At 54.8% G+C, this 26,007-nt stretch overlaps 1 protein-coding gene and 1 long non-coding RNA gene across 2 annotated transcripts; one reads left to right on the top strand and one right to left on the bottom strand.

The window, feature by feature from the left end:
* Positions 1-9,328: 9,328 nt before the first annotated feature.
* Positions 9,329-16,461, bottom strand: LOC103551635 (uncharacterized). Its single transcript, XR_545042.2, has 3 exons — positions 16,335-16,461; positions 12,660-12,847; positions 9,329-9,715 (listed from the first exon to the last, which is right to left on the bottom strand). It is a non-coding gene; the product is annotated as an uncharacterized lncRNA (long non-coding RNA).
* LOC103551636 (serine protease 22) lies at positions 15,703-20,180 on the top strand. Its single transcript, XM_008521185.2, has 6 exons — positions 15,703-15,873; positions 16,623-16,649; positions 17,114-17,285; positions 17,540-17,817; positions 18,903-19,060; positions 19,647-20,180. Exons 1-6 carry the CDS (start codon positions 15,792-15,794, stop codon positions 19,905-19,907), a joined length of 978 nt encoding a protein of 325 aa, XP_008519407.1. The 5' UTR covers positions 15,703-15,791; the 3' UTR covers positions 19,908-20,180.
* The last annotated feature ends 5,827 nt before the right edge of the window (positions 20,181-26,007 follow it).

The following is a 26,007-nucleotide window of genomic DNA, read 5'->3' as shown; positions in this document are numbered from 1 at the left end:
GGAGCGCAAATGTCTCTGCAGTCCTGGTTTCACTTCCTTTGGATGTATACCCAGAAGTGGCATTGCTGGATCAGATGGTTGTACTATTCTTAATTTTGAGGGGAACCTTAACGTCCGTACCAATTTACACTGCCCCTAACACTGTCCAAAGCTTCACTTTTCTCCACACCCTCACCAACACCTGTTAGCTCTTGTCTTCTGGATAACAGCAATCCTAACAGATGTGAGGTGATACCTCATTGTGGTTTTGATTCGCATTTCCCTGACGATTAGTGATGTTGAATACCTTTTCTTATACCTGTTGGCTGTTGTACATCTTCTTTGAAAAAACATCTATTCAGGTTATTTGCCCACTTTTAACTTGTTATTTTTATTATTTATTTATTTTTTGCTATTCAGTTTTGTGAGTTCCTCGTATATTTTGGATATTATTTTATACATGGTTTGCAAATATTTTCTCCCATTCCATAGGTTGCCTTTTCATTTTGTTGATGGTTTCCTTTGCTGTGCAGAAGCTTTTCAGTTTGATGTAGTCCCATTTGCTTATTTTCGCTTTTGTTGTCTGTGTTTTTGGTGTCAAATCCAAAAAAATCACTGCCAAGACCAATGACAAGGAGCTTTTCTCCTATGTTTTCTTCCAGGAGTTTTACGATTTCAGGTCTTACATTTAAGTCTTTAATCTATTTTTATTTTTTAATTTTTGTGTATCGTGTAAGATAAGGGTCCGATTTAATTCTTTTGCATGTGGACATCCAGTCTTCCCAGCACCATTTATTAAAGAAACTCTCCTTTCTCCACTGTGTATTCTTGGCCCCCTTGTCAAAGATTCGGTGACTTTATATGCGTGGGTTTATCTCTAGGCTCTCTATTCTGTTCCATTGGTCTAGATGTCTGTTTTTATGCCAGTACCATACTGTTTTGATTACCATAGCTGTGTTACATAGTTTGAAATCAGGACATGTGATGCCTTCAGCTTTGTTCTTCTTTCTCAAGATTGCTTTGACTATTTGAAGTCTTTTTTGGTTTCATATGAATTTTAGGATTGTTTTTTTCTATTTCCGTGAAAAATGCCATTGGAATTTTGATAGAGACTGCACTGAATCTGTAGATCACTTTGAGTAGCGAGGACATTTTAACAATATTAATTCTTCCAATCCATGAACACGGGATATCTTTCCCTTTGTCTTCTCAGTTTCTTTCATCAGTGTCTGACTCAAGCCATGTGCTGGGAAACTCAAGGCCAAGAAGAGGTACGGGGCTCTAGTCTCACACACGGCCACCGGGAGGCGACAGACACGGGCCAATACGCGGCCCTAGTGAAGGCGGAGGCCCCTGGGCTCTGCCCTCTTCCCCGCCCCCAAGGGCAGCCCCTCTTCTGCTCCTGGACCACGCAGACACTTTTCCTTCGATTTCGGGCGTGTTCCGGCCCAGGCGGCAGTGGCAGGGGACTGGGGGCCCGAAGGGCCGCCCCTCAGGGGAGCCCCGCACCCAGGTCACGCCCCCGGAGCTCAGCCCGCAGCTCCGCACGCGACCCCAGCCCAGAGTCCTTACCCGGCAGCCTCTGCGGCCGGAAGTTGTCTTCCCCGCCGCCTTCCCGGCATCCCTCGCGCAGTGACCACACTTCCGCTGGTCGGGGATCCGGAGCGAGTCTGGGCGTTAATCGGCTGGAGCTAATTACTCAGTGGGCAGTTAGCTTGTGTTTTCCCCGATCCTCGGGCCGCCTGCGTTGGTGCGGAGGGACGAGGGACAAGCGCCGCCTTCTGAGTCACCCTGAGGCGGCAGCCCGGGGGTCAGGGAAGGAGGCCAGCGGGCCGCGGGTGCGGGGAGAGGCCGAGGCGCCGCCGGCTGGGCAGCCTGCCCTCTCCTCCCGGCTTCTCCCCGCCGTGGCGTGGCCTTGGGCGAGGTCTTTCACCCTGCCGGGCCTTGGCTGCGGCGGCAGGCGCTGCTGTCGCCTCCCTGACCTCTGAATCTCTTGTTGGCAGGGAGTGTAGCCCCCCCCCCGCCCCCCGCCACCCCGGAGATCTTCTCCAGCGCCGCATCCAGCCTGCTTGCTCTGCCCGCCGGGTGGGTCCTCATCCCCGTGTCGAGTGCTGGCTCCCTGAAGATGCCATCAAAACAACCTGTCGCCAAGACAAAACTGAGTTTGTCGCGCCCCTTGTTCGAGGAGAGCACTCTCTTGAAAGAGTTCCTAGTCGAGTGGAGATGGGAGGACAACGTTGGGGTATTGAGGTTTTGGGGGTCTGATTTAAGGTGGGTTGTTTGATGCGGGATTTAATTAGGATTGGGTAAGGATTATGTTGTATACAGGCCTACCTTGGGGATATTGCGGGTTCGGTTCCAGACCACTGCAATAAAGCGAATATCGCACTAAAGCGAGTCACACAATGCTTTGGTTTCTCAGTGCGTAAGAGTTATATGTACACTATACTGTAGTCTAAGTGTGCAGTAGCATTATGTCTAAAAAACAGTTTATATACCTTAATTTAAAAATACTTTATTGCTAAAAAATGCTAACCATCGCCTGAGCCTTCAGTGAGTTGTGATCTTTTGGCTGGCAGAGGGTCTGGTAAAAAACGCATATCTGCGAAACTCAGTGAAACGGGGTGTGCTGTGGTTCGGGCTCACTAGGCACAGTAGTTTAGGGTTGTGGTCACAGTGAGGTGAGGGCTTCAGATCTTGGAGCTTCAACACTCGTTTGGTGCTACCTGTTGGAAAGTTGTGCGGTTTTAAGTGGAGTTTTCTGAAGGCAGGGAGTAAGGTTATTTGCCCCGTTTGTCTGCCGGGGGAGGTGTTTCCTGGAATAGTAAAGTCACAATAATACAGTCACGTGATTTTTCCTCAGCCAGTGTGAGTCACAGTCCTATATTATTTGCACCCAGAGGAATCCTGTCTGTGGGTTTCTTGTGAGTAGAATGGGGATCCTGTTGCAGGGGGAGGGGGAGGAGCTGGGCGTGCCTTGAGATTTCAGCCTCTTGAAGTCTTTCAGCATTGCGGCTCGGTAAGGCTTACAAAAAGGTCTGCGTCCTGAAAAATAATTCTTACCCTCTAACAGGAAAGGGAGCTGCCAAACTGAAATGAATAGATGTTGACTAAACGTCTCCCAAACATAACTGTGTCCATCAGCCAACTGAAGTCAAAGCATACAGCTCCGACTCGGCTGCGTTTACTCTGTTTTGGGGGGGGGGGGGTGCATGTTCATTTGTTTGATGCCGGGTGTTGGGGCCTTCAAAGCTAAGAGTGCTCCAGGCTTATCAAGATCTTAAAATGGCCCTGGGCATTTGACTCTTGGCCTTCCTCCTTCCCAGACCTTCCTCCTTCCCAGCTGGGTGAATTGGGGTGAGCTCCTCCCCTCGCTGAGCTCATTTCTTCATAGGTACGATGGGGAAGACGATGCTTTGGGCAAAATAGGAGGATGAAGTGAGGTCATATGTTGAGTATGGCAGCCAGCAATTGTTGGAAGTGAGGTCCAGATGATTCTAGAGCAGCGTCAGCCCTAACCAGCATAGGCTGCTCTGCAAATTGTGGATATAGGACAACAAATTCCGAGAGACTGTGGGCCCATGGGAAGCGAGTTGGGAAGGACTCAGAGGGCTGACCAGGCTGGGAGAGAGCAGGAGAAATGAAGACGATATTAACTGCTCTCCCAGCTCAGGGAGCCTGGGATCTGTTCCAGTCAATTCCTGCCCTGCTCCCTACCCTCGCCCCTGGGACAGGTGCAGGGGCAATATTACAAATATTTAACCACTGGTTCTTTACAGGCATGAAACAATCAGAACAGGCTTGCTGGAGAGCTGGGAGGCCGCTTGTCTCAACAGGCATTAACTCTTCACTTGCTAGATTTTTGGGAGAGCTGGAGCATCTGGGCATTAAGGGGCAATCCGGGGCGAGGGGCAGTGGCTATTTACCAGCCTGTAGTTGCCATTCAATTTGGCCCTATCAGAGCATCCTGGCTGAAAACCTGCCTTGCTTAGGGGACCATGGGGGAACCAGGTGTGGGACAAGTGGACATTGGCAGTACAGCCCTGTGCAGGGCCGGCGTGGGTGAGGGGCAGGTTCTGATCAGGTGACCCTCTCTGGGGACCCCCAGGCCCTGGCATCTGTAGGCTGGGGTCTCCTGGTGAAAGCTGAGGTCTGCCAGTGAAGCCTCAGCTCCCTGGGGCTCCTGAACCTTTGAGCAGCGCCCTCCCACCGAACTTTGCTGGTTTTTCAGGTCCTCCCATCTTTTAGACGTGGGGAAACCCTTCCCCCTTTCTGTTCCTAGTTGAGGCATTTCCCGTCTCCTCTCTCTTCAGACCGGTGCTTTCCTCTTTCTCAACAGACCTTGATGGCAAATTAAGCCTTGAGACCAAGTCATTAGCAACTGGAAAACGAGTTCTCCTTTCCTCAAGGGCAAAAAAGGCTGAATCTTCAAACCCTGCCAGGATATGAGGGAACATGTTTGCATTTTGTTTTTCTGTGATAAAGAAAGGGAAGAAACATAAATCGCTATGCAGCTTTCGAAAGTCATTTAGAAAAGAGAGCAGTTTGACAACATGGACCAAAGGCTGCACATAGTGTCTAACGTTTGATGTAGCAATTCCCCATAACTTGGGGAAATAATCCGAGATGTTTTTCAAAGATTTCTGCCCAAAGTTGTTTATTGAAGCATTATGTACAACAGTAAGAAGCATGAATGTCCAGTATCAGAGGGCATAGCCTCGGGTAGATTACACAAGACCGCATCATATAAACCTTAATAATCATGTTATGAATGAATGGGTTACTGACATGGGAAGATACCAAAATTTATTACTTTAAAAGGCAGGTTAGGGGCCGGCCCTGTGGCCGAGTGGTTAAGTTCGTGCGTTCTGCTTCAGCAGCCCAGGGTTTCGCTGGTTTGGATCCTGGGCGCAGACATGGCACCACTCATTAGGCCATGCTGAGGCGGCGTCCCACATGCCACAACCAGAAGGACCCACAACTAAGATATGCACCTATGTACTGGGGGGATTTGGGGAGAAAAAGGAAAAATAAAATCTTAAAAAAGAAAAAGCAGATTAAAATAACGTAGTAGTATCATTCCAATAATATAAAAAGGGAAAAAATAGAAGCTGTAGCCTGTTTTACTAATTAAATAATTTGTAAACTGTTCCATTTAATTAATTAATCAATTGAACAAAATGGAGGGGGCAATTCCATGCCAAGCACTCAGGATGTAAATAGTAAGCTGTAAAAAGTGTAATTTTCAGAAAAGTAAAAGCATGACTTTCAAATAAATATAAACTCTGTCAAAAGATCCCAGTAAGATGCTAAACCTGGTTTAAAGGGAATGTGAAGAAAAGACGCGTACGCAGGAAATCTGGGATGCAGAAGCAATTTGCAGATGGTGTAAAACTGCTCAGTGTCCTATAGAGCAAGAAAACATTATGTTTGGAATAATCTTTTCGGAGAGATGGAGGGGAAAATGTAAATAGCGTAGTTGCAAACAGGCACAAAGACCCCCATAGAGTCAGACACTCGAAAGGGGCTGCTAGACCGTGCCCGGGGTCCCGATGAAAGGACACCTAGTTAGTCTCTGTCCATTTCAAAGCCTCCCACAATTTTTCCTAACAAAAAAGGTCCCTATTCTCATGGAACATACAGTTGACTAAGCCACTGTATAAATACACACATAACTTTAGTGAGAGAAATATACAGGCTGCTGCTAAAGGATGATTTTCACAAAAGGGTAAAATTGTGACTTGCCTAGAATCATCTCAAAGAGTTTATTTATCATTTAAGGAGGGAACCAGTAGGATATTACAACTTATTCGGAAGAAGAGTCAAAGTACCCGACATGTATGGTTAAATAAGGAATGCTGAAGTGAGTTTGCCGGCTGATGCAAACTGGGGAAGCGTTTGATACTCGGGGCGTGACAATCAGCTCATCGGTGGGAAGGGCCTCACTTTTCTAAGAACGGAGTATTTGTATTACTCTCAGCTTCCTGCCAACTAACTTCTGTCTCTACAGGGTTGTAACAGCCTCATCAGAGACCACAGAGGCATATGCTCCTGGAGGATCAGATAGTCCCCGGAGGCTCCAGCATTCCGGCAGAAAGATATCCAGTAATCGCGTTTGCCCATTTCAAACCCTCCACACTTTTCCCTACAGGGCTGAGTAAGAGTAAGAGAGAGGCTGTCGCTTTAAGAGCTAAGAGAAGGTGCCAGCCGTGAAGATTAAGACCTTCCAGCTAGATGGTACAGCACGTGCCAAGGGCCGTAGGTGGAGCCATGCTTGGAGGAGACGAAGGCCCCGCGTGGCCGGGCAGGAATGAGCTGGGAGGAGTGGGCATGTGAAGGGAGAGGGGTCAGCAGGGCACAGAGGATGCAGAGCCTAGAGGGGGGACGAGGAGTTTGGATCTCCTTCTAAGTGCAGTGGGCACCTGTAGGGTTTTAAACTGGGAAGTGCCCCAATCTGATTTATGTTTTGTTAAACATCTCTGGGTGCTGTGGGAGAAGAGCCTGGAGGGGGAGCAGCGGACCCGTCCCGGGGCTGTTGCAGTGTCCAGGGGACACTGGTGGACATGTGTGGCTGGGGAGAGGAGCCTGGATTTTCCCACTTGTTCTAGGATGGAAACACTGTGACCCGCCGATGGATTGGTGTGACGTAATAAGCAATAATATTGCATCAGTCTTGCCTGTTGATAGTAATGCTATTGGCTAGCAATGTCTGAGGCACTCCTCCCACAACCCCCTCACCCGTACTGCTTGTGAGGGCCCCCGCAGATGTGTTGTGGCTGGACAGGCCCTTGGGGTTCTTATTGTGATTGCAAGGTGCACCTCAGCAACAACCATCAGGAAACTTTGGGGAAAAAAAACCCAGATTTATTTCTCACGGGTCCTGGAGGCCACACAGCAAAGTTGTAGGGGAGAGGGGAGAGTGTGGACCAGGGAGCTCTGCCCATATTATGGTCCAAGGAGGGAGAGGCTGCGGTTTTGCAGGTTCGCTCTATTGGCGAATTCAAAACCTAAGAGAGGGCATTAGGGCGCAGGAAGGGACAAGTGGGGTCCCTCAAGCAGTCAGCTATCTAGGTTGCCCAGGGGTTTCTGAAAGGGGACCTCCCTGGGTGGGGCAGCCTGGCTCCTTATCTAATTGTTAGCTAGTAGCTGTGTCACACGGCTGGCAATCTATTTATTTGAGACGGATGTCTTTGAAATGGATGCCTCGGCAATCCAAAGCTGAACGTCAGGCAGTTACACTTCAAATATGTGTAATATATATATTGGTCTCTGCCCCCAGTTCCTGACCCCGAGGTCCTAAATCCCTTGGAATTTCCTGGGTGATAGGAGCATCTTTCTTTCTAATGAGGTGACTCTTGGTGGGATCTGGATGGCTCCTGGATGGGGGCTGGTCACCTGACAGACCAAGCTTGGAGCTTTCAGCCCTGTCTCACATCCTCTGGGGGTGGGTGCGTGTGCTAGAGATTGAGTTAATAATCCATCATGCCTACGAGATGAAGCCTCCATAAAAATCCCTAAGGTACCGGGTTCAGAGAGCTCCCGGGCTGGTGCGCACATCCACGTGCTGGGAGGGTGGTGCTCCGGCTCCGTGGGACAGGAGCTCATGCACTCAGGACCCGCTGGGCTTTGCCCTAGGTCCGTCTTCATCGGCTGTTCATCTGTATCTTTTATTATGTAATAAACTGGTAAAACGTATCTCCCTGAGTTCTGTGAGTCCTTCTAGCGAATTATCAAACCTGAGGAGGGGGTCTTGGGAGCTCCTGATTTATAGCCAAGTTGGACAGAAGTTTGTGGGTAACCTGAGGACCCGTTACCTGCCATTGGCATCTGAAGTGGGGGCCGTCTGGTGGGACTGACCCTTGAATCTGTGGGTCAGTACTGACTCCAGTTAGTGTCGGAATGGAGTTAAGTTGCAGGACACTCAGTCAGTGTCCACAGAGAACTGGAGAATGGCCTGGTGTGGGAAATCCACTCAACTGGGGTCGGAAGTATTCTGGGAGTACCGAGAAGTAGTTTTTCCTTTTCAATTTGATGTGGGTGGGGAGGAAAAGGATGAATCGAGGATGACTCTGAGGCATACGGCTTGAGCACCTGGGTGAACTGGGGTCGCTTTCTGAGATGAGGGGCCGGGTGAGTGTCTGGCTTCCAGATGTCCTAGGTTGAGATGCCTGCTGGGAGTCCAAGTCGCCAGCACCCAGACTAGGACTTGAAGGAACAGCTGTGGGAGTGGGAGTGGGGGCCTCGGACCTCCACCAGGCTCTCTGGGCCTCTCTCCCAGGTCCCGAGCACTGGGGGGCGTCCCAGTCCCAGCTGCTGCCTGACTGCCCGTACGCCTGTGCCTCTTGCCCCAGAGCTGTCTGTCCTCCTGGCTGGAGAAAAGCTCTGCACTCTGACTTACCCAGAAGCCATTCATTAGCAGTGATTAGCACCATCACTCATTTCCCTAGAAGGATGAAGGTGGAGGAGGAACGTGGTTGAAGGCAGCTCTCCACCCTGTGGGGGAGGCCGGAGCTGGTTTCTCCATGCTTCCTCTCCCCTGGCATAACTCGGCCACCCAGATCACCTGGGCACTAGGTCATGGCTCAGGATGAACCTGCAAAGGCAGGGCCAAGGGGCCCTGCAGATCCCTGCTCTGTGTCCAGCTCACCTCAGGAGCTGAACTGGGGCCCCTCATTCTGCACCTGCCCCCCAGTGTGGGTAATCCCATGCAGTCAGTCACTTCTCCATGAGCCCTTGGCCATGACCTCTGACCTCACAACCCTGAGGTCCTGCCCTCTCTCCTGGGTCTTCGAGTCACTGATGTGTCACCAAGAGTGCTGGGAGCTGCCCAGCCTGGCGATGGGTGCCCAGCCAGTCAGTTCAGCCAGCTTGCCCATTTCCCTCTGTCCTTCCTGCCAGGCTCCATCTGGGCTCGGCCCTTCCCGGTCTGGAGCTCATCTCTCTGCTTCCTGGCGAGGAGGAAGTGCGGTCCTTCCAGACTGATCCCTCAGTGCCATGGAGTGTGGTTCTAGTTGGTCCTAGGTGGAGGCAGGGAGTGTGCTCGGGTGTTGAAGAGTCTGGCTGTAGAATATGCTGGTCACGTGGTGGATGATACTCAGGGCTGTGCGGGTCAATATTTCACAGCGGGCTATCTAGGGGCTAAAAGACCCATTTTGTAGCATTTGCTGATTTCGTGATGTAAACTGTCCCATCAGGCATGGCGATTTCAAGATGCTCATGTGATGTCAACCATTGCGAAATTCCTGAAAACTTAAACAGCTCTTGCTAGCCAATAGGAGCCTGCATTAACACATCCCTTTAATAAACATGTTATTTTAAAGGGAAACAAACAGACAAGGCAGAAAGTGGCTCCACACTCACCTGTGATCAATTTAATTAGCCAGACATGAGGAGAAAATTATTGTGGAGGTGGGGTGGGGGGCAATAGAAAGGGTTTTCCTTCCACCAGAGGAAGGAGCATGTAGACTGGGAAGTTGGGAGTGAGGGTGAGGGGTTCTGGCCCCCAGAGTGAACAGTCCAGTGACATTTCTGTAGGAAGACTGATCACCTTTGTCTTCGAAGATTCCCAGCCAGGCGGGTGGGGCTTTTTCCATAACAATAGGAGTCACTGGGGAAAATGTGATTAGGAATTTCAGTGTGCGGCAACTTTTCTGAAGGAGGAGAAGGTTGTGAAGAAACCCTAGGAGAGTGCTCTAAGCTGTGGAAGGGAAACTCTGCAGGAAGATCACATAGAGACCTGCCATAGAGAAAGAGAGAGACCATTATTAAGGTATGGTGTAAGTACAGGTGAAAAAATGCCTGAAGGTCTTGGTGGACCACAAGAACCAATAACGCTCTGTATTCCAGGAAGACATTAGCCAAAGTGAAGACGTGGAGTCACCTAGCTAACACCTGGACCCTAGAAGTCCAGCCTTCGAAGAGTTAGACAGCGGGGCGCTCTGCGTTTAGAGAGTATGGGGTTGAAGAAGGGACTGGGGAAAAGGGATCCCTAAGACCAGAGAAGGAAGGCTGGACAAGGAGGGGGATGCTCAGCTCCCATTAAGGAAATGTCCAGAGGACAGGCAATGCTGTTAGAAGATGGAGAACATTTTATTCCCCAGAATTTTAGGTGGGGAGTGCCTGGACCACCCAGCCCAGGGTTGGCCAGCTAGAAGATGGGGAAGGGACTCGGCATGCGTGCCGTGTGAGGCTGGGTTTCTTGTGGAAGGGAGACGGGGCAGAGCTGGGATGGGCTGAACTGAGAAGGCCTTGAGGAGCCTGGGCAGAGGCAGAGGAAAATGTGAGGCCCAGGGGCGTGGGAGCTGTGGGGAGGGCTCCGAGAGGGACCCGGGGCCTGGGACAGGACTGAAGTCAAGTTTGACTCAAGTCTCCAAGAGGCAGGGAGCCCCAGTGATATCCAGGTTCCCAGGACAGTTCAGGAGTGTGGTTAGACAGGAAGAAGGACGTCCCTGCGGGAAGGTGACTAAACACCAGCCGTGAGCAGTGTCCTCCAATGTCCCTGGGGCCAGCCAGGCTGGGTTCCTGAAAACCATTATAATACCTCGGAAAACCCTGCCTGCAGACGAGCATAGCCTGGCCCGTTGCTCAATGGGCACTCAGCCGTGCAAGGCTGCCAGCTCTTCACACCCGAGTAGCCCTTGCTCGCGTGGTCCCGACAGGCATGGGGTGCTGACTGATCCTCTTCACAGATGGATAAACTGAGGCTCAGGTTGGAGGAAGAAGCTACTGTTTTACCTGGCTGCTTTGGAGCGCTCGGCTTGCTCTGGGAGCTTAACTTGAGTCACCTGAGTGGGGGATGGGGCTTCTGTGCTGTCCCAGGCCCTGTGCTGCACGAGCAGGAGATGCCCCAAGACCCAGTGCCCTAGCAGGTGTCGCAGAGTGGGGGTGGGCAGGCGGGGCAGCGCCACAATCTGGGCCACGCAGCCCAATGGGCCCGGTGTTGCCACAGATTTTGATGTTCACGAAAATGTGGATGTTCAGTTTTTTTCATTTTTTCAGTTGTAGTAAAATATACATAAGATTTAACATTTTAACCGTTAAGTGTCCGATTCAGTTGCATTAAGCACGTTCACAGCGTTGTACAACCATGACCACTATCCGTCTCCAGAGCTTTTTCATCTTCCCAAACTCCACACCCGCCCACTCGACACTCACTCCCCACCCACCGCCGGCAGCCCTGGCACCCACCAGTCTACTTTCTGTCTCTGTGAGTTTGACTCCTCCAGGGACCTCATAGGAGTGGAATCACCTAGTGTTTGTTGTCTTGAGTCTGGCTTATTTCACTGAACCTCATGTCCTCAGGGTTCCTCCATATTGCCACCTATGTCAGTACCTCATTCCTTTTCATGGCCAAATAATATTCCAGTGTGTGGATGGGCCACACGTCGTCTATTCCTCTGGTGAGGGACACTTGGGTTGTTTCCGTTTTTGGCTACTGTGAATCATGCTGCTGTGAGCATGGGTGTGCAGGGACTCAGGCAGATCCTTGGACACTCATGTTCACAGCAGCATTAGTCAAAATTCAGATTTTAAAAATGTGTGGATTTGCCCAATTTGAAAAAAACAAACACAACCCTGCAGGTCTAACAAAACCCGCCGAAGGGCTGGGTTCCACTGCTGGTTTGCAGCTCCTGTCTCAGAACACCCTGCTAGAGCCGAGAGGACTCGGGGGCCCCTGGGGTTCAGAGTGGGCTCCCACAGGCTCCCAGCTTCCCTGAGGACTTGTCTTCCCCATTCCCCAGCTCAGAGGGACCGGCCTCTCCTCGCAGCAAACAGCCTGCAGCCTCAGAGCCAGGGCCAGGACTTCATGAAAATCTATACCCCAGAGGAGAGAGCAGGTCCCACACTGTCATCGCGCTCTGCTGGGTTCCTCTCAGTCCCTCTCTCGGGATCAGAGGGATGCTGAAGGCCTTAGAGGTCAGAGCACCCTGGGCTCTTACCTCCTACTTTCCCCAAATCTCCAACCACGGGGCCCTTGAGCCTACAATGCCATGCTGACCTCCCCCCACTCGCAGTGAGAGCCGAACCCCTCGGCTGCAGGTCCGGACAGAGGCGCTGCCTAGGGTGACCAGACGCCTGGACGGTTGTCACTGCATTACCTGCCTCGCTCGCAGGCACCTGCCATCCACATCTCTCCAGCTCCATGGTGGCCCGGGGAGTCCCTGCCCCAGGCTCACCAGGACACAACGCTGCCTCCCGCCTGTCTCTCCTCACCCCTCCCTGCACCTCTGATCCAGGTGGACCCGCAGCGCATTCTGCTGAGCCGTCAGCCGCTCCCCCTGCCCTTAAGCAGACCCCTTTGTAGGGGAGGCCCCGGAGCACCCTGTCCCTGTGCCCCGAGCCGGTTGGTCCCTCACACTGGAACGCTCTCCTCACCTCTTCTCCTAGTGTCCCCGACTTGTCCTCGAGAGCCCACTCCATGTCACCTCCACAGGGAGGCCCAGCCTGCGGAGTCAGCCCCCTCAGCCTTCATATCTCTCCTTTGCCACTGGGATCTGGTGGCCCCATCCACCTGAGCCTCTGCGTTTGCCCTTCCTGGGGACCAGGATGGGTCTCGGTTCCTCCACTGCTGTATCCTCAGCTCTCAGGGTGGCGCCTGGCACATGGTGGGTGCTGGGAGACTTTGGTCGGATGATGAGTGGTTGCCCCGTGCAGGTGTCTGGCCTGACCCCGGCACTCACCTCTGAAATGCGGTCGGTGAGGCCCTTCTTTGTGGTGAGCGTGGCCAGCTCCAGCTGCAAGCATGCGATGCCTCTGCAGCCCTAGCCATCAGGCACACCTCGCCGTGAAATCATCAGTGGCCCTGGGGTGGCCTGGCAGGGACACTGAGCAGCGGACAGCGGTGGGGGGCAGCCCATCCATCTCGTGCCTGGTGAAGAGCTGCTGAGTCAGGGTGCCCAGCGGGCGCTCAGTAAGGAGTTAGTTGAATGAATATTGAATCACACCTGGGTCTGCACTGCCTGGGTGTTGGGGAGCCGGTCTTGGGGACTCCTGCCCAGGACTTGTGCCAGGAAGTCTTTGCTGGCTTTTCCAGACTTCCTCTGCCTCCTACCAAGCCCTTCTCCTTGGGGCCCTCTTCCTGGCCACCATCTTGGGGACAGTAATATCTTGGGGCACATGCCTACCCCTTGGGTCACCTGGGCAGCAATCCAAGTCTTACAAAAGGCAGGAAAAGCTGGAACGGAGAGGAAACTGGAGAGGCAGGAGGTTGGAGCAGTTGGTCCCCAGTGGAATCCCTCAGACTCACCTCGTCCATGCTCATTTATTCATTCAACAAGCATCCGTCGAGACCCAGTGTGTACCAGGTACCAACCTAAATCCTGAGGATCCACAAGAAGTCTCCTCAAACCATCCCTCCCCTCAGGGGTCGCAGCACACAGCACCCAACTTTAGGGTCCATACCCACACCCCTCTCCCCTGTTCCCTCCCCAGTCCCATGGCCTCTGTGCCCACCCCCACAACACCTTGCTGACATTACTTGCTCATCTGCCTCCCACCCCAGGGAGATGCTTCCTGCCTGAGAGTATGACCTGTCTTATTCACCATCATGTCCTGGCACCTGGCACAGGGCCTGGCATACAGCAGGTGCCCAATAAACGCCTGTTGAGTGAACTGGGGAGGCCAATTCACCTTAGTTTCAGGAAGGGAGTGGGTTGGGGGAGCATGAGAAGCATGGCCAGCCATGGGGCACAGAGGCAGACCCAGGAGAGTGAGCAGGTGAGGAGGGGGCGTGCCCTGCCCCAACGTAGCTGGCATTTCTGCTGATGCGGGCCCCGTGGAAACTGCCATCACCTTGGCCGCTGTTTTCCTGCAGTTTCCCTACCCCCATCCTGGGATAGAATAATGCATCAGCTGGGGGCTGCTGAGGGCTCCTGTGTCCCATCTTTGGCTTGTCCCTGGGTGGTGGGGCAGGGGCCTGTCCTTGCGTGATGGGGCAGGAGCAATGGGGTAGGTCTGGCCTGCAGTTTAACCCTGAGTGCCTCCTGCCCTCCCTATGAAGCAGGGGCCAGGAAAACACACCAATGGTCCTTTTTGGTGCAGGGAGACTGACTCTTGCAGACTCTTGGAGCCCTGCCACCACCCAACCCCTCACAGCCCAAGAAGGTGGGCAGCTTGGGATCCCCCCAACCCAGCAGAACAGGAGCTGACCAAGCTGTGGAGCTCAGGAGAAGCTGTGGCGGTCTGCCTGGGGGCGGGGGGGGGGGGCGGGGTACAGTGAGGATCCACCTGCTGCAGCCCCCAGCCCCTCCCAGCACCCCGTCTGTCTGCACCCCAGCCCCACGGGGCACTCACTCCCTCTCTCCTCTGAGCCCAGTGCCGGATCTCCCCTCTGCTGACCCCCATACACATGCCTCTGCAAGGTCAACTCCAGCTTGCTCTCCAGGCTTCCGTTTCGAGGTCCTCCTTTTCTAGGCAGCCTTTGCTGGCCCCTCGCCAGGGTCAGGTGCCTCCCCAGGCTCCCAAGGCCCCAGCACCCCATCAGTAGGACCCTGGGTGATAATCATCTGTCCACTGGACCGAGCTCCTTGGGGCTCCACTGAGTCTCGGTCAGTCGCTTGTGTCCAGATTCTGGGTTCAAATCCAGGCCCCACCACTCACCAGCTGGGGGATCTTGGGCAAGTCACTAAACCCCCTAAGTGGACTCAGTTTCCCCATCTGCAGAATGTGCTAACAATAAGGGAATCTGAGCATTAAAGGAGGTGATTTCTGCCTCCCCAGATGTAGGAAGGGCCCAGCACAAGGTCTGCTGATTAAATGAAGGAAGGGACAAAGACGCATAGTCTTTCTTGGAGAAAGAAACTGGCTCCTCCTGAGCAGGGTGGGGGTGTCCTGAGGGTAGGGCACTGAGTCAGGGGGACCTGACCGTGGCAAGGGGGTGCTCTGAGGGGAACCACCTCATGTTCCACATCACTGCCAGTGCAGCCCAGTGGCCCTTTGACCCCTAGGGGGAGTTGTGGGGGGGGGGTCCCAGGAGCTGGGGTGGGGTGTAGGACTGAGTACCCCAGCCCTTCCAGGGCAGCTGCATCAGTCACAGCCCCCTGGGCACCTGGCTGGCTCTGCCCAGGCTTCCCCAGAGCCCAGGTGAAGGTGAGTCATCGGGCATCTGAGTGACAGGGCCCCCAGGAAGGCAGCCCAGGATGGCGAGGCCACTGGGGGCCTGATTCACAGCTTTCCGGGAAGTAGGTTAACGGGATCCCGGAGCCCCGGACTGGCCCAGGTTTCCCGTTGAGTCATGGCAGGGTAGCCAGAGGCCCCTGGAGGCAGGAGCCGTTACTGAGTCTTAGGGCAGCCCCCACCTCCCCAAGGCCCTGGGGCCTCCCCAACACCCCACACCTGAGACCCAGGCCCTGGGGTCTGAGCGCCTTGCCTTCCACACTCGGAACCCCTTTCTTTCAAGCCGTGGGGACCCTTCTCTGCTACACGCCTCCCCCCCCCCCAAGTCAATGTCAAGGCCATGGCCTAGACCACTGGGCCCAGGTCGCCTCGCCTGCCTCTCCAGAGGCCGGATCCTGGGCCCATAGCCGGGGTCCTGAGTCCCAAATCCAAAGGCCTGAGTCCACTGATCCAGACCCGAGGAAGGGGTCTCAGCTAGAGCCCCCAGACCCCCTAACGGCTCATTTCCTCCCCGAAGCCCCACCCCCTCCCCGTGACCTACAGCCGGGGTGGCAGGGACTGAGCCATCACTCGGGGGACTGGTCCGACGGCATTCCGCCTCTCAGGATAAAACCTGGGGCGACCTGCAGGCAGGTCTGCACACTCCTGTCGTGGCCAGCACAGCTTCCCGGCCGGCTGTGCTCCCACCCCTACCCGCCATGGCGATTTCCAGAACTCCCCCAGCCCTGGGTGGGGGCTGTCTCAGGATCTTGACCCCCCTGCTGCTTCTGGCTTCCATAGGTGAGTCCTGAGGACCTGCGGCCCCTCCCTCCTCTGTGCCTCCGTCTCTGCCCCTCCAGGATCACTTCTGCCCGCCCTCTTGACCCAGCCGCCTTCCCTCCAGGTCCTCCCTGAATCCAGTCTCCTTTCCCCGCTCAGCTCCTTTCCTCCTGCTCTCCTCGCTCTCCCTCTCTCTCTTATCTGATGGCTCCGTGCCTCGGCTGCCTCTGCAGCTGTGAGGATTAGACGCACAGCACAGCGGGCGCGAGGGACAGGGCCTAGTGCACAGTGAGGCTCAATCCTCTTCGGCTCTGGTGGTTATTTATCATCTTCATCATCCTCATCATCTCCCTCCCTCCTGTCACTTGGGTCTGCACGTTTCAATCCTGGGGCAGCAGCATCCAGGCCTCGGGCCTGGAGGTGAGGGGTCTGGGCCACAGACGCAGGCGCCTGAGAGGGTAGGTGGGCTCCCCAACTCTTACCCTCAGTATGAGACGCCCCAGGAGCTGGTCCCTCATCCCCCAGGCAGGCGGATCTGGTGCGGGCACAGGCTGGACAGGAAGCTGGTGGGAGGGTAAGGCACAGCTTCCAGCGAGGGCCTGAGGTTTCAGTCCGCCCTACCCCGGCTCCAGGAAATGCCCCGCCCTGACGCCTCGAGGGGTCAGGGCTGTGAGCCACTGGGGAGGGCCTCTGGGCACTGGGGGCCCCTCTCCACTGGGCACTGGGGGTTCCTTTCCACTAGACTGACACTTCCCTTCTCTTGTCCGCAGCCACCCTCGATGCTGCCTACACACCTGGTGAGCAGGAGCTGCCTTGAGGGGAGGGGGTGAAGCCTGAAGTGGAGGGCAGTGTCCATGTGTCTGTCTGTGGGGGGCAGGTCAGAAGGGGGTGCTGGGGTACGAGGGTGGAGTTGGAGAGGCAGGAAAAGAGGCCTGGAGAATGGAGCAGAGACTTGAGATGTGAGGCCTGAGAAGCTAAAGGAAAAGAGAAGTGGGCGGGTTGAGAACCTAGTGGAGGGGCAAGGCCAGCCAGAGAGGAGAGCAGAGGTGGAGGTGGGGCAGGGGGCTGCTGGGGAGAAATAGCAAAGGAAGGGGCAGGTGTGGGGCGGGGGGGGAGGGAGCCACAGGGAGGTGGGTAGGTTGCGAGCAGAGGCCCCAGTCCGGGAGGTGGGTCTGGAGTCTGGAGGTGGGTGAAGGGAAGCTGGAAGGTGAAGGCCATGGTGCCCCAGGGGACGATAGAACACAGGACCCTCCTCCAACAGCCCCCCCGGCCTGTGGGAAGCCGCAACAGCTGAACAGGGTCGTGGGCGGTGAGGACAGCGCCGATGCTGAGTGGCCCTGGGTCGTGAGCATCCAGAAGAATGGGACCCACCACTGCGCGGGCTCCCTGCTCACCAGCCGCTGGGTGGTCACTGCCGCCCACTGCTTCAAAGGGTAAGCACGGCTGGCTCCTCCACTTGATTCTCCAGGCTTCCTGTCCCCCATCCTGGGTTTCCCACATGGCCCTGGCTTCCAGGCCTCGGTCCAGTCTCGGGGCCCCTCAGGAGAGACCCTCCTTCTGCCCAGAAGCCTCTTTTGCTTTGCGGGGGCGTTCACATACATGCTGTTCCCCCAGACACCCCCTCCCAGACCCCTTCTGGCCACCTGTGGCTCCTGGCTAACCCAACCCTCTTCCCTTTTCCTTCTAGCAATATGAACAAGCCACTCCAGTTCTCCGTGCTGCTGGGGGCCTGGCAGCTGGGGAACCCGGGCTCGCGATCCCAGGAGGTGGGTGTCGCCTGGGTGCAGCCCCACCCCGTGTACTCCTGGAAGGAGGGCTCCCGGGCAGACATTGCCCTGGTGCGCCTCGAACACCCCATCCAGTTCTCTGAGCGAATCCTGCCCATCTGCCTGCCTGACTCCTCTGTCCATCTCCCTCCGAACACAGACTGCTGGATTGCAGGCTGGGGGAGTGTCCAAGACGGAGGTGCGGCTTCTTCCCCACCAGGCGGTTGGGGGTGGATGGGGACCGAGGGTCGCAGACACTTAGAGAGATAGGTACCATGGGCGCCACGGCTAGAGGCCAGAGGCCCAGCCAGCCAGAGACAGAAGAAAAGGCTGCAATCCAGAGATGCGAAGTCACAGAAATCTAGGTGGACAATTTTAGGTCATTTCTGGTTAAAAGGGATCTTGGGCTGTGTTCTGAGGCAACAACAGCCAGATCAACGAAGCTATTAAGTGATGTAGGAGTGGCTGAAAGGAGGCAGGTGTGGGGCCAAGCTGAGAGATGAACATGAAAACGGCCCTAAGACTCCAAAGCGGGAACAGGCGCCCTCTGGTGGCGGCATGCCACAACTGCAGGCAAAATTCCCAGGAGGAAACGCAGCCTCCAGGCCCGTAAAATCTGTCAAGCCAAGTGTGGAGGTTTGGAAATCATCTAGAAACACAAAGCAGATTAGACAAAGTAAGAGGAAGAAAATCAGAAAGAGAGAGAGAGATAGATGATAGAGAGAGACTGACTAAGAAAGGACAAAGTGTGAGAAAACGCCACCAGATTCCAGAAGAACTAAGAGAAATGACACCGGTTTGGGGGTCTAGGGACCCCACTGACTCTGAAGTTGCAGCCAGCCTCCCCATGGGCATCTTTAGGGGCTCCTGTGAGAGCTGGAATTATGGGCTGGGGAGGGTCTACAGACCAGCCCAGGGCAGGGCGAGGGGGATTTCTCAAGTCCTGATAACAGTCAACCTTGTGAAGTCCTTTACCGAACACTGAACCTGTAGCTGTCCCCATGCTGCATAGCGTAGAGCCTGAGACAGGAAAAGCCCGGACCGCCGATTCTAACCACTTCCTGGGCATGAGAGATCTTGTTAAAGATGCAGAATGTCTGTCTGCACGTTCGTGTTCCGATTCAGGCGGTCCAGAGGTGGAGCTATGGAATCCGGGTTTTCCACAAGCATCTGGGGACAGCCTGGCAGAGTTGATCCCTTAGCCTTTGAGAAAAGCCCCTGAGGGGAGTAGAAGCAACCAGGAGGAGAACTTCGCAAGCCTGACTCTCTTCTCCCTTCTCCCAGTGCCCCTGCACCACCCACAGACTCTGCAGAAGCTCAAGGTGCCCATCATTGACTCAGAAATCTGCAGCCGCCTGTACTGGCAGGGAGCTGGGCAGGGAGCCATCACAGAGGACATGCTGTGCGCTGGCTACCTGGAGGGGGAGCGAGATGCCTGTCTGGTGAGCACCCCACTTTCTCCCCCCCCACCCCGTCCCACTGAGCTGTGTCACTGCTCGCCAGGCCTCCCCCAGAATCAGCTGTGACCCAATGGGCCCACTAGAAGCCTTCAGAGCCCAGCCTCAGCCATTCATCCATTTGTTCCAAGGTACCCTGAGTGTCTCAGGTGTGCCAGAGCCCGCTCGCAGACAGCTTGCACTCTCCTGAGGGGTTCCAGACCCGGCCCCAGAGCAGCTCCAGCCGGGTCATCACGGTAGAGGGCAGCAACACAGTGTCATGGTCAACACTGTGGCTGGGCGGCTAAGGCCCTGGCTGCAATTCCTACTCTGTTGCCCACGGTGGCCAGCCTGGCCAAGCCAGTCTTCTTTCTGAGCCTCAGTTTCCCCATCTGTAAAACAAATAACAAAACTGCCTGCCTCATGGGCTGTGAGGGAGAAGGCCTCGCACAGTGTGGAGTTCGAGTGCGGGGCCTCTAGGATGGAGAAACGGGTTTCCGCGAAGGGAACCGTCTGCCACGCTCCGTGCAGGTCTTGGAATCTGCCCACTCCCTGCCCCACGTGGGTCCCTAACCTCTCCTCCTCTCCGCAGGGAGACTCCGGGGGCCCCCTGATGTGCCAGGTCGACGGCACCTGGCTGCTGGCAGGCATCATCAGTTGGGGCGAGGGCTGTGCGGAGCGCAACCGGCCCGGCGTCTACATCAGCCTGACTGCCCACCGCTCCTGGGTGCAGAAGACCGTGCAAGGGGTGCAACTCCGTGGGCGCTCGCAGGGGAGCGGGCTCGCGGGCCGCCGAGGACGGGCTCCAAGGGCGCTGCGCGCTCCGAGGGCCGTCCAGGGCCGCCTGGGTTAGGCATCTAGGGGGACAGGGCGGCCTGGGACACCCCAGCCGCCTGACCACGTGGCGTTTCCTCCGTTGTAAATAAGCCATCTACCTCCGGGGGGCGCCCGCGGGCCGGCGCCGGACCGCCCCCGCCCCGCCCCGCCCCGCCCCCGGGCTGAGGCTCCACCCCCGGCGCCCGGAGCGCCTTCGGGTAAATACATGTTAATAATTTTTACAGTTATTTGTAACCCCGCCCACATATCTTATTTATTCCTCCAATTTCAATAAATTATTTATTCCCCAGTTCTTGTTTTTTCTCGGATGTGGAGACATTGGGAAGCAGAGGTCCATTTGGGGTTAAAATGGGGACAGCTGGATGTCCTGCCCACCTAGGGTTCAACATCCCAGCCCGCGGCCTTTGCACTTCTCTTTTGTACTCCCCTCCCACCAGGCCGGCCAAATGGAGAGGAGGCGGGAGACCCAGAGGCCGACCCAGAGGCCGGCCTGCGAGACCCAGCTGGGCCACGTGGAGGGCGGGAGGGCGTGGGGGCTGCAGGGCCGCGCCTGTTGCGTTTCCAGAACAGGGTTGGCTAGGAGAAACCCACCCGTATGAGAGTGGGGTACCCCCTCCCCGCTCCCCTCAAAGCTGTGTCTCCTGGATTTGGGCCGAGGCAGCCACGCTTCGGCACCTCCAGAAGCTGACTCACCAGGTGATTCATGGTCGGTTCTCCGAATCCTCCCTGCGGAGGAAGGAGCAAAACAGTGAGACAGCAGGTCCCTAGGCCCTGCTGCATCACAGGCCTGAGTCACCTCGCCTGCCCCCACAAGGATGGGGGTGACAGCGGCGTCCCAGGCCGCGAGGACATCATCCTGCCCTCCCCACACCCACTCCTCTGCAGCCAGGCCTCTGGTCTCCTGGACCAGCACTGTCCCTCCTCCCAGGGCCCGGGACTGCCCCCTCCCGGACCTGGAGCCCTGTCCTGGCCCTGCTGGGCTTCCCTGCAACAGGGGCAAACGCCCATCGAGGGTGGGGTCGTCCGTGTGGTGAGTATGAACTTCTAAGCGGTTCACACAAAAGAGATTCATTCTAAAACAGAGTCAAGAAACCAGCTGGATCCAGTCATGCTAAAAAAGAGAGAGGATGACTCTGCTACAGTGTCTCCAACCAGAAATGGCGAGTGAAGGGGGTTTGGAGAAGGAGGCACAGGTTTCGTGGGTGGTTGGTTGGTGTCCTGTTTCCGGAGGACGGTTCTGGACGGTTTGTTCCTATTGTTTGGATTACGCTTATGTTGTTCCCAGATCACAGTAAATGATGCGGGGGTGGTTTTATTAAAACACAAACACTAAACTGGCCTCCTGCTCACCTGGGACCAGCCTGGGGAGTGAGTGGGTGACAGGTGAGGGCCCGGCCCCTCCCGTCCGTGACCTCGGCCCTGGTGACCTGGCGCTCTACTTCTCCCCCCTCTCTCGCCTTCAGCGCCGCTCCAGCCTGCGTTTCTTCTCTCGTCTCCCTCCCCCTGTTGTTTCTCCTCCTTCCTGCCTCTCACTCTCTGTCCCTCAGTTTCCCCCATGCCTGCCTGTTTCTCACCCCACCTTCTCCCTCCCCTTCAATAAGCAGAGGACTCTCAAATGGCCTCCTGACAGAAGCCCCTGGGAAAGTGATGCCTAGGAACATCTGCAGGGGTGCAGAAGTTGCCCTGTAAATGGCAGGACGTTCCCGGGTGAGGATGGGTTTCCTCTGAGTTGGGAGATGAGCCTCCAGGGAGCCCCCAAGCAGAAGGCACCCTTCCGCTCTCCTCTATGAGCTCGAGAGGCAGGATGGGCCTTGGAGTCGGGAGCTGGCACCTGGCTCCCAAGTGTGGCAGGTCAGCCAATGACTCCTCCCCGAGCAGAGTGGGGGGCCCAGGAAGTGGAAATGCAGTCAGCCCAGCCCTGGCAGGGCCCACACCAGGATCACAGAGAGGCCCCTTTGCTCCCTGGTTGGCGCTGTACCCAGGAACATGCCCCGGGTCTGGACCACTCTGCGGGTGGTGCTCACTGCTCTGGCTCCAGTGACACCACTTGCCTGTGGGGGCTGCAGACAGAGACCCTTGGGCCTGCCTGGCTGTTCCTCAAGGGGAAGTCCCATGGGGCCCAGTGGGAATGGAGCCAACAGTGCATCCTGGGCTCCCGGGCAGAAGTCTCCACTCACCTTGACCTCCCACGTGGAACAGCCTTTTGCAGAGCTCTCCTCACCTCCCCAAGGGCAGGGGTGGGGATCATCTGGCCACACTGACAGATGTCATTATAGCAGGAACCGTCTTAGCTGCAGGCTGTGAGGTCTGGTTACTGCTCCTCCACACTGCTCCTTCCTCAAATCTTTAACCCCTGAGACTTTCATTCCCATGCCTGGGACCTCCCCCTTCTCCACTTGGCGTCCAGAGCAAGTGTGTAAAACCCGCTTTTAACTGCATGACTTCCCGCAGTGGCGGACTCCTTTGGTTGGCTAAGGCAACACCCATTCCAACACCCCTCCCTTGCTTCCCCCACCTTAGAGACTGGAAAAGCTAAATGCTCACTTCTCCATTCTTCCACATGGTCACAAGTACCTATGGGACTGAATGTTGGCTAATGAGATGGAAGCAGATGTCTGATGGGTGGTTTCTTGGGAAGATTTTGTTTTTTCCTGATGAAAGGGTCATATTCAGCTGGCATCACCCTTTCCCACCTTCCTCTTTCTTCTAGTCTTGGATGCAGATATAATGCTTAAACTTCAGCAGTCATTTTATCACCATGAGGCTACAAGTTGTGCTAAAATGACAGTGAACAAAGATCTAGAAGCCATGGATGTGAGGACATGGTTGAGGTGCTGCCCAGTCCTAGACAGCTGCTTCCATCTACACTTTTTGTGTGGTTCTAAGCCACTGTTGGTCAGATCTTCTTTGACTTGCAGCTAAATGCATTCCCATCTAACATACCTGCTTCAAACCTTCTGTTTTAGATTTATAGAAAACTTTTTGGTTTTTTTCCAGAAGATTCTTTTTGTTATTGTAGAAACAGTATGTCGGATCTCATCAGTACAATCACATTTAAATTATCCAAATTATGAAGGCTTTGAGCTCATACCTGCCCACAAGAATTTTAAATTTTCAAAGAGTGCCTCTATTAGTTTCAAGCATCCCCAGGTTTTTGTGTCACGCTTATTCAAGAACAAGTCTTTTCTTTCTCACCTTTCCTGCTCGAAATCTCCTAGTCGGTGTTGCTGCCCAGGAAGGCACTGGAAGGAGTGTTGCCATGGCCCCTGCTGATGGAGCCCTCATGAACTCACCAGTCTCCATGCCAAGGGCACCATCTCCCCAGGCTCCTCAGACTTTCTGGGCTGCGCGGGCCCCACGTGGAGGTGGAGAGAAGGGCTTTCCCAGCTCTGAGCCACACTTCGTTACCTGTGCCCAGATGGCTGTGCTCACAGTATCACAAAGTTGCTCATGGAAATGTCCCCTCACTGGGCCCGTGCGTCTGATTTCCTGCCAGCAGCTGCTCAATCACACACAGGCAAACGGGACAAATCACGGTTTGCAGGGGTGCGGCTGTCTCCACCCGTGCTGAGGGGGAATAATCGTTCTCAGCGCAAAGCCTGCCTTGCTGGCTCTTCCTCATCCTCCCACGTCTAAACGATGGGTTCCCCAAGATCGGCACTGGGGCTTCTTCTCCCCAACTTCACCCGCTAATGCTCGCTCCCTGGGTGATACCAGCTGGCTTCGTGGTTTATACCCCATCCATAGATGGTGACTCCAGAGCACTAGGTCCCGTTGACTAACCAACATCCCCATGTAAATACTGTATAGACATCTCGACCTTAACATGACCCAAAATGAATCTTGATATTCCTTCCCAGACCTGCTCCACTGGCAGCGTTTCCCATCTCAGCAAAAGGCAAGGGTCCCTCCTGCCAACTGCTCAGTTTGAAAGACTGAGCGCCCACAAGGCCAAGTGTCCGCGAGGACGCAGAGCCACTGGAACTCGCCCCACAGCTGGTGGGAGCGCAAAGCGGTACAGCTCTGGGGGAGAACGGGCTCTTTCTTGTAAAGTTTAGCATACACACAGCAACCCTACTCCTAAGATTTACCCAACAGAGAAGAAAACACCTTCACCCAAAAAGCCCTCTGCAAATCTTTATAGCAGCTTTATTCAGAATTGGCCCAAACTGGAAACAACTCCAGTGCCCTTCAACTGGTGAGCAGATAAACACACCGTGGTCCAGCCACTCAGTAGAATCCTACGCAGCAAAGAAGAACAGACTGCACCCTACGACTTGATGACTCTTAGGAGCGTGACGCTACAGGGAGGAAGCCAGACCGAAGAGGCCCTGTGCTGTAGGACTCCCTTTAGAGGACGCTGTGGGGAAGACAGAACTGGACGGACAGACACCAGAGCAGGGGTAGCCGGGGGCTGGGGTCCAGGGAGGACTGACCACTGAGGGGCGTGGGGGATCCTTGCACCAATGGAACTCGCTCCGTATCTTGATTGTAGTGGTGGGTACAGGACTGGAGGCATTTATCAAAACTTATAGGACTATCCATTAAAATGGTGAATTTTACCCTGTGTAGACTATACCTCCAGAAGCCCGATTTAGAAAAACAAAAACAAAAATGTGGAGTCCTCCTCGACACCTCTCTTTCTCTCATTCTCTAAATCATCAGCAAATCCCGTCGGTTCTAGTCTAGCTTCGAAATATGTCCCAATCTGGCCCCTTCTTCCCACACTGGCCCAGGCCACTCTGCGCCTTGTCCTGGATTTCTGTAACAGCCTCCTAACTTGTCTCCCCGCTCTGCTGCCGCTCCCACCAGTCTGTTCTCAGCACAGCAGCCAGAGTGGTTCTCTGAAAACCTCAGTCACAGCATGGCATTCTTCTATTCGAAACCCTTTTGATGGCTCCTCATTTTGATTGGAGGAAATGATGCCATCTTTCTGGCCTCCCTCTCACCTCCCACCTCCTTGCTCTCTGAGCTCCTGGCACTGGCTACCCAGCTGGATTGGGAACATACACAGGCATTCTCCTGCCTCAGGGCCTTTGCATATGCAGTTTCCTCTTCCCCCGCATGACTGCTCGGCCCACTCCCTCACTTCCTATAGATCTCTGCTCAAATGTCACCATGTGACCATCTTGTTTACAAGAGCAGTGTACCCTCCCTCCCCTCTTGCCTCTTTCCTTGCTTTCTCTCCTTCCAGGACGTTTATTACTATTCAACATCCTATGTATTTTACTTGCTCTTTGTTTATCGTCCCCTCCCAAACACAAGCAACTGGAAGACAAGCCTTGTCCTGGCAATTGTTGTATTCTGTCATTCCTGTCTGTTTACTTGACTCTCTTTCCTGAGAAATATTCTGGGTTTATTAGGGGCTAGACCTTCGTCTTGTCCACCTCAGTGTAGCTGGTGTCCAGAGAAGGGGCCTGGCAGAGAGCAGGTGGTAATAACTGTTTCAAAAGTCAGTGGTAGTGAATACGAGCTATTTTATCAGTTCGCTGGACAATGTGGACCTCTTTCGTTTTTCTGATTAATCTCTCAAACACCACACTCTCTCATCAGCAGAAGTCTGTTCTCTCTTGAGACCGCCCCACTCTGTCCAGGGATTATCCAAGAATCCCGGGGCTTCCTCAGTCCGCAGGGGCCAGTCCTACAAGAACTGGAAGGTCCCATCATTCCTTCAGTCCAGTTCGGTTGCTTGGGTCAAGGTCCAGTGGTGATGCTGAGGAACACGGGCCCCACATCCTGCAGGGGCTCCCGCCAGCCCGGCCCTGGTGTCCGCAGGTGGGATCCAAGGATGCGGGGCTTCACGTCATAGCTGTGGTCTGGTCGCTGTTTTCCAGAGCAGGGAGCTTGAATGGCCACATCCAAGGGGGCTTCTAGCCCCGGCCACACGCTGTGTCCACCCTTAGGCACTCGAGTTGACCCTCGACCACTCAGGGAGAACCACCTTGGGTCCTCGGGGTTGCTTTCTGCTAACGGACCCGATTGGGACGGTCCCAGTTCATCAGAGGGATTCTAACAGGATCAAACCTCGCTAAATTCGACTTCGCAACTGGCCTCTCCCTTGTGTTTAATTCAGCTATTGTGTACTTCGTCTACCATTTGGCTTTCCTCCCATTTCT

The sequence above is a fragment of the Equus przewalskii genome, chromosome 12 (genome assembly GCF_037783145.1).
Source record: "Equus przewalskii isolate Varuska chromosome 12, EquPr2, whole genome shotgun sequence".
Taxonomy (NCBI): domain Eukaryota; kingdom Metazoa; phylum Chordata; class Mammalia; order Perissodactyla; family Equidae; genus Equus; species Equus przewalskii.
Note: the sequence above shows the minus strand (reverse complement) of the source record. Positions and strands in the feature narration are given on the sequence as shown.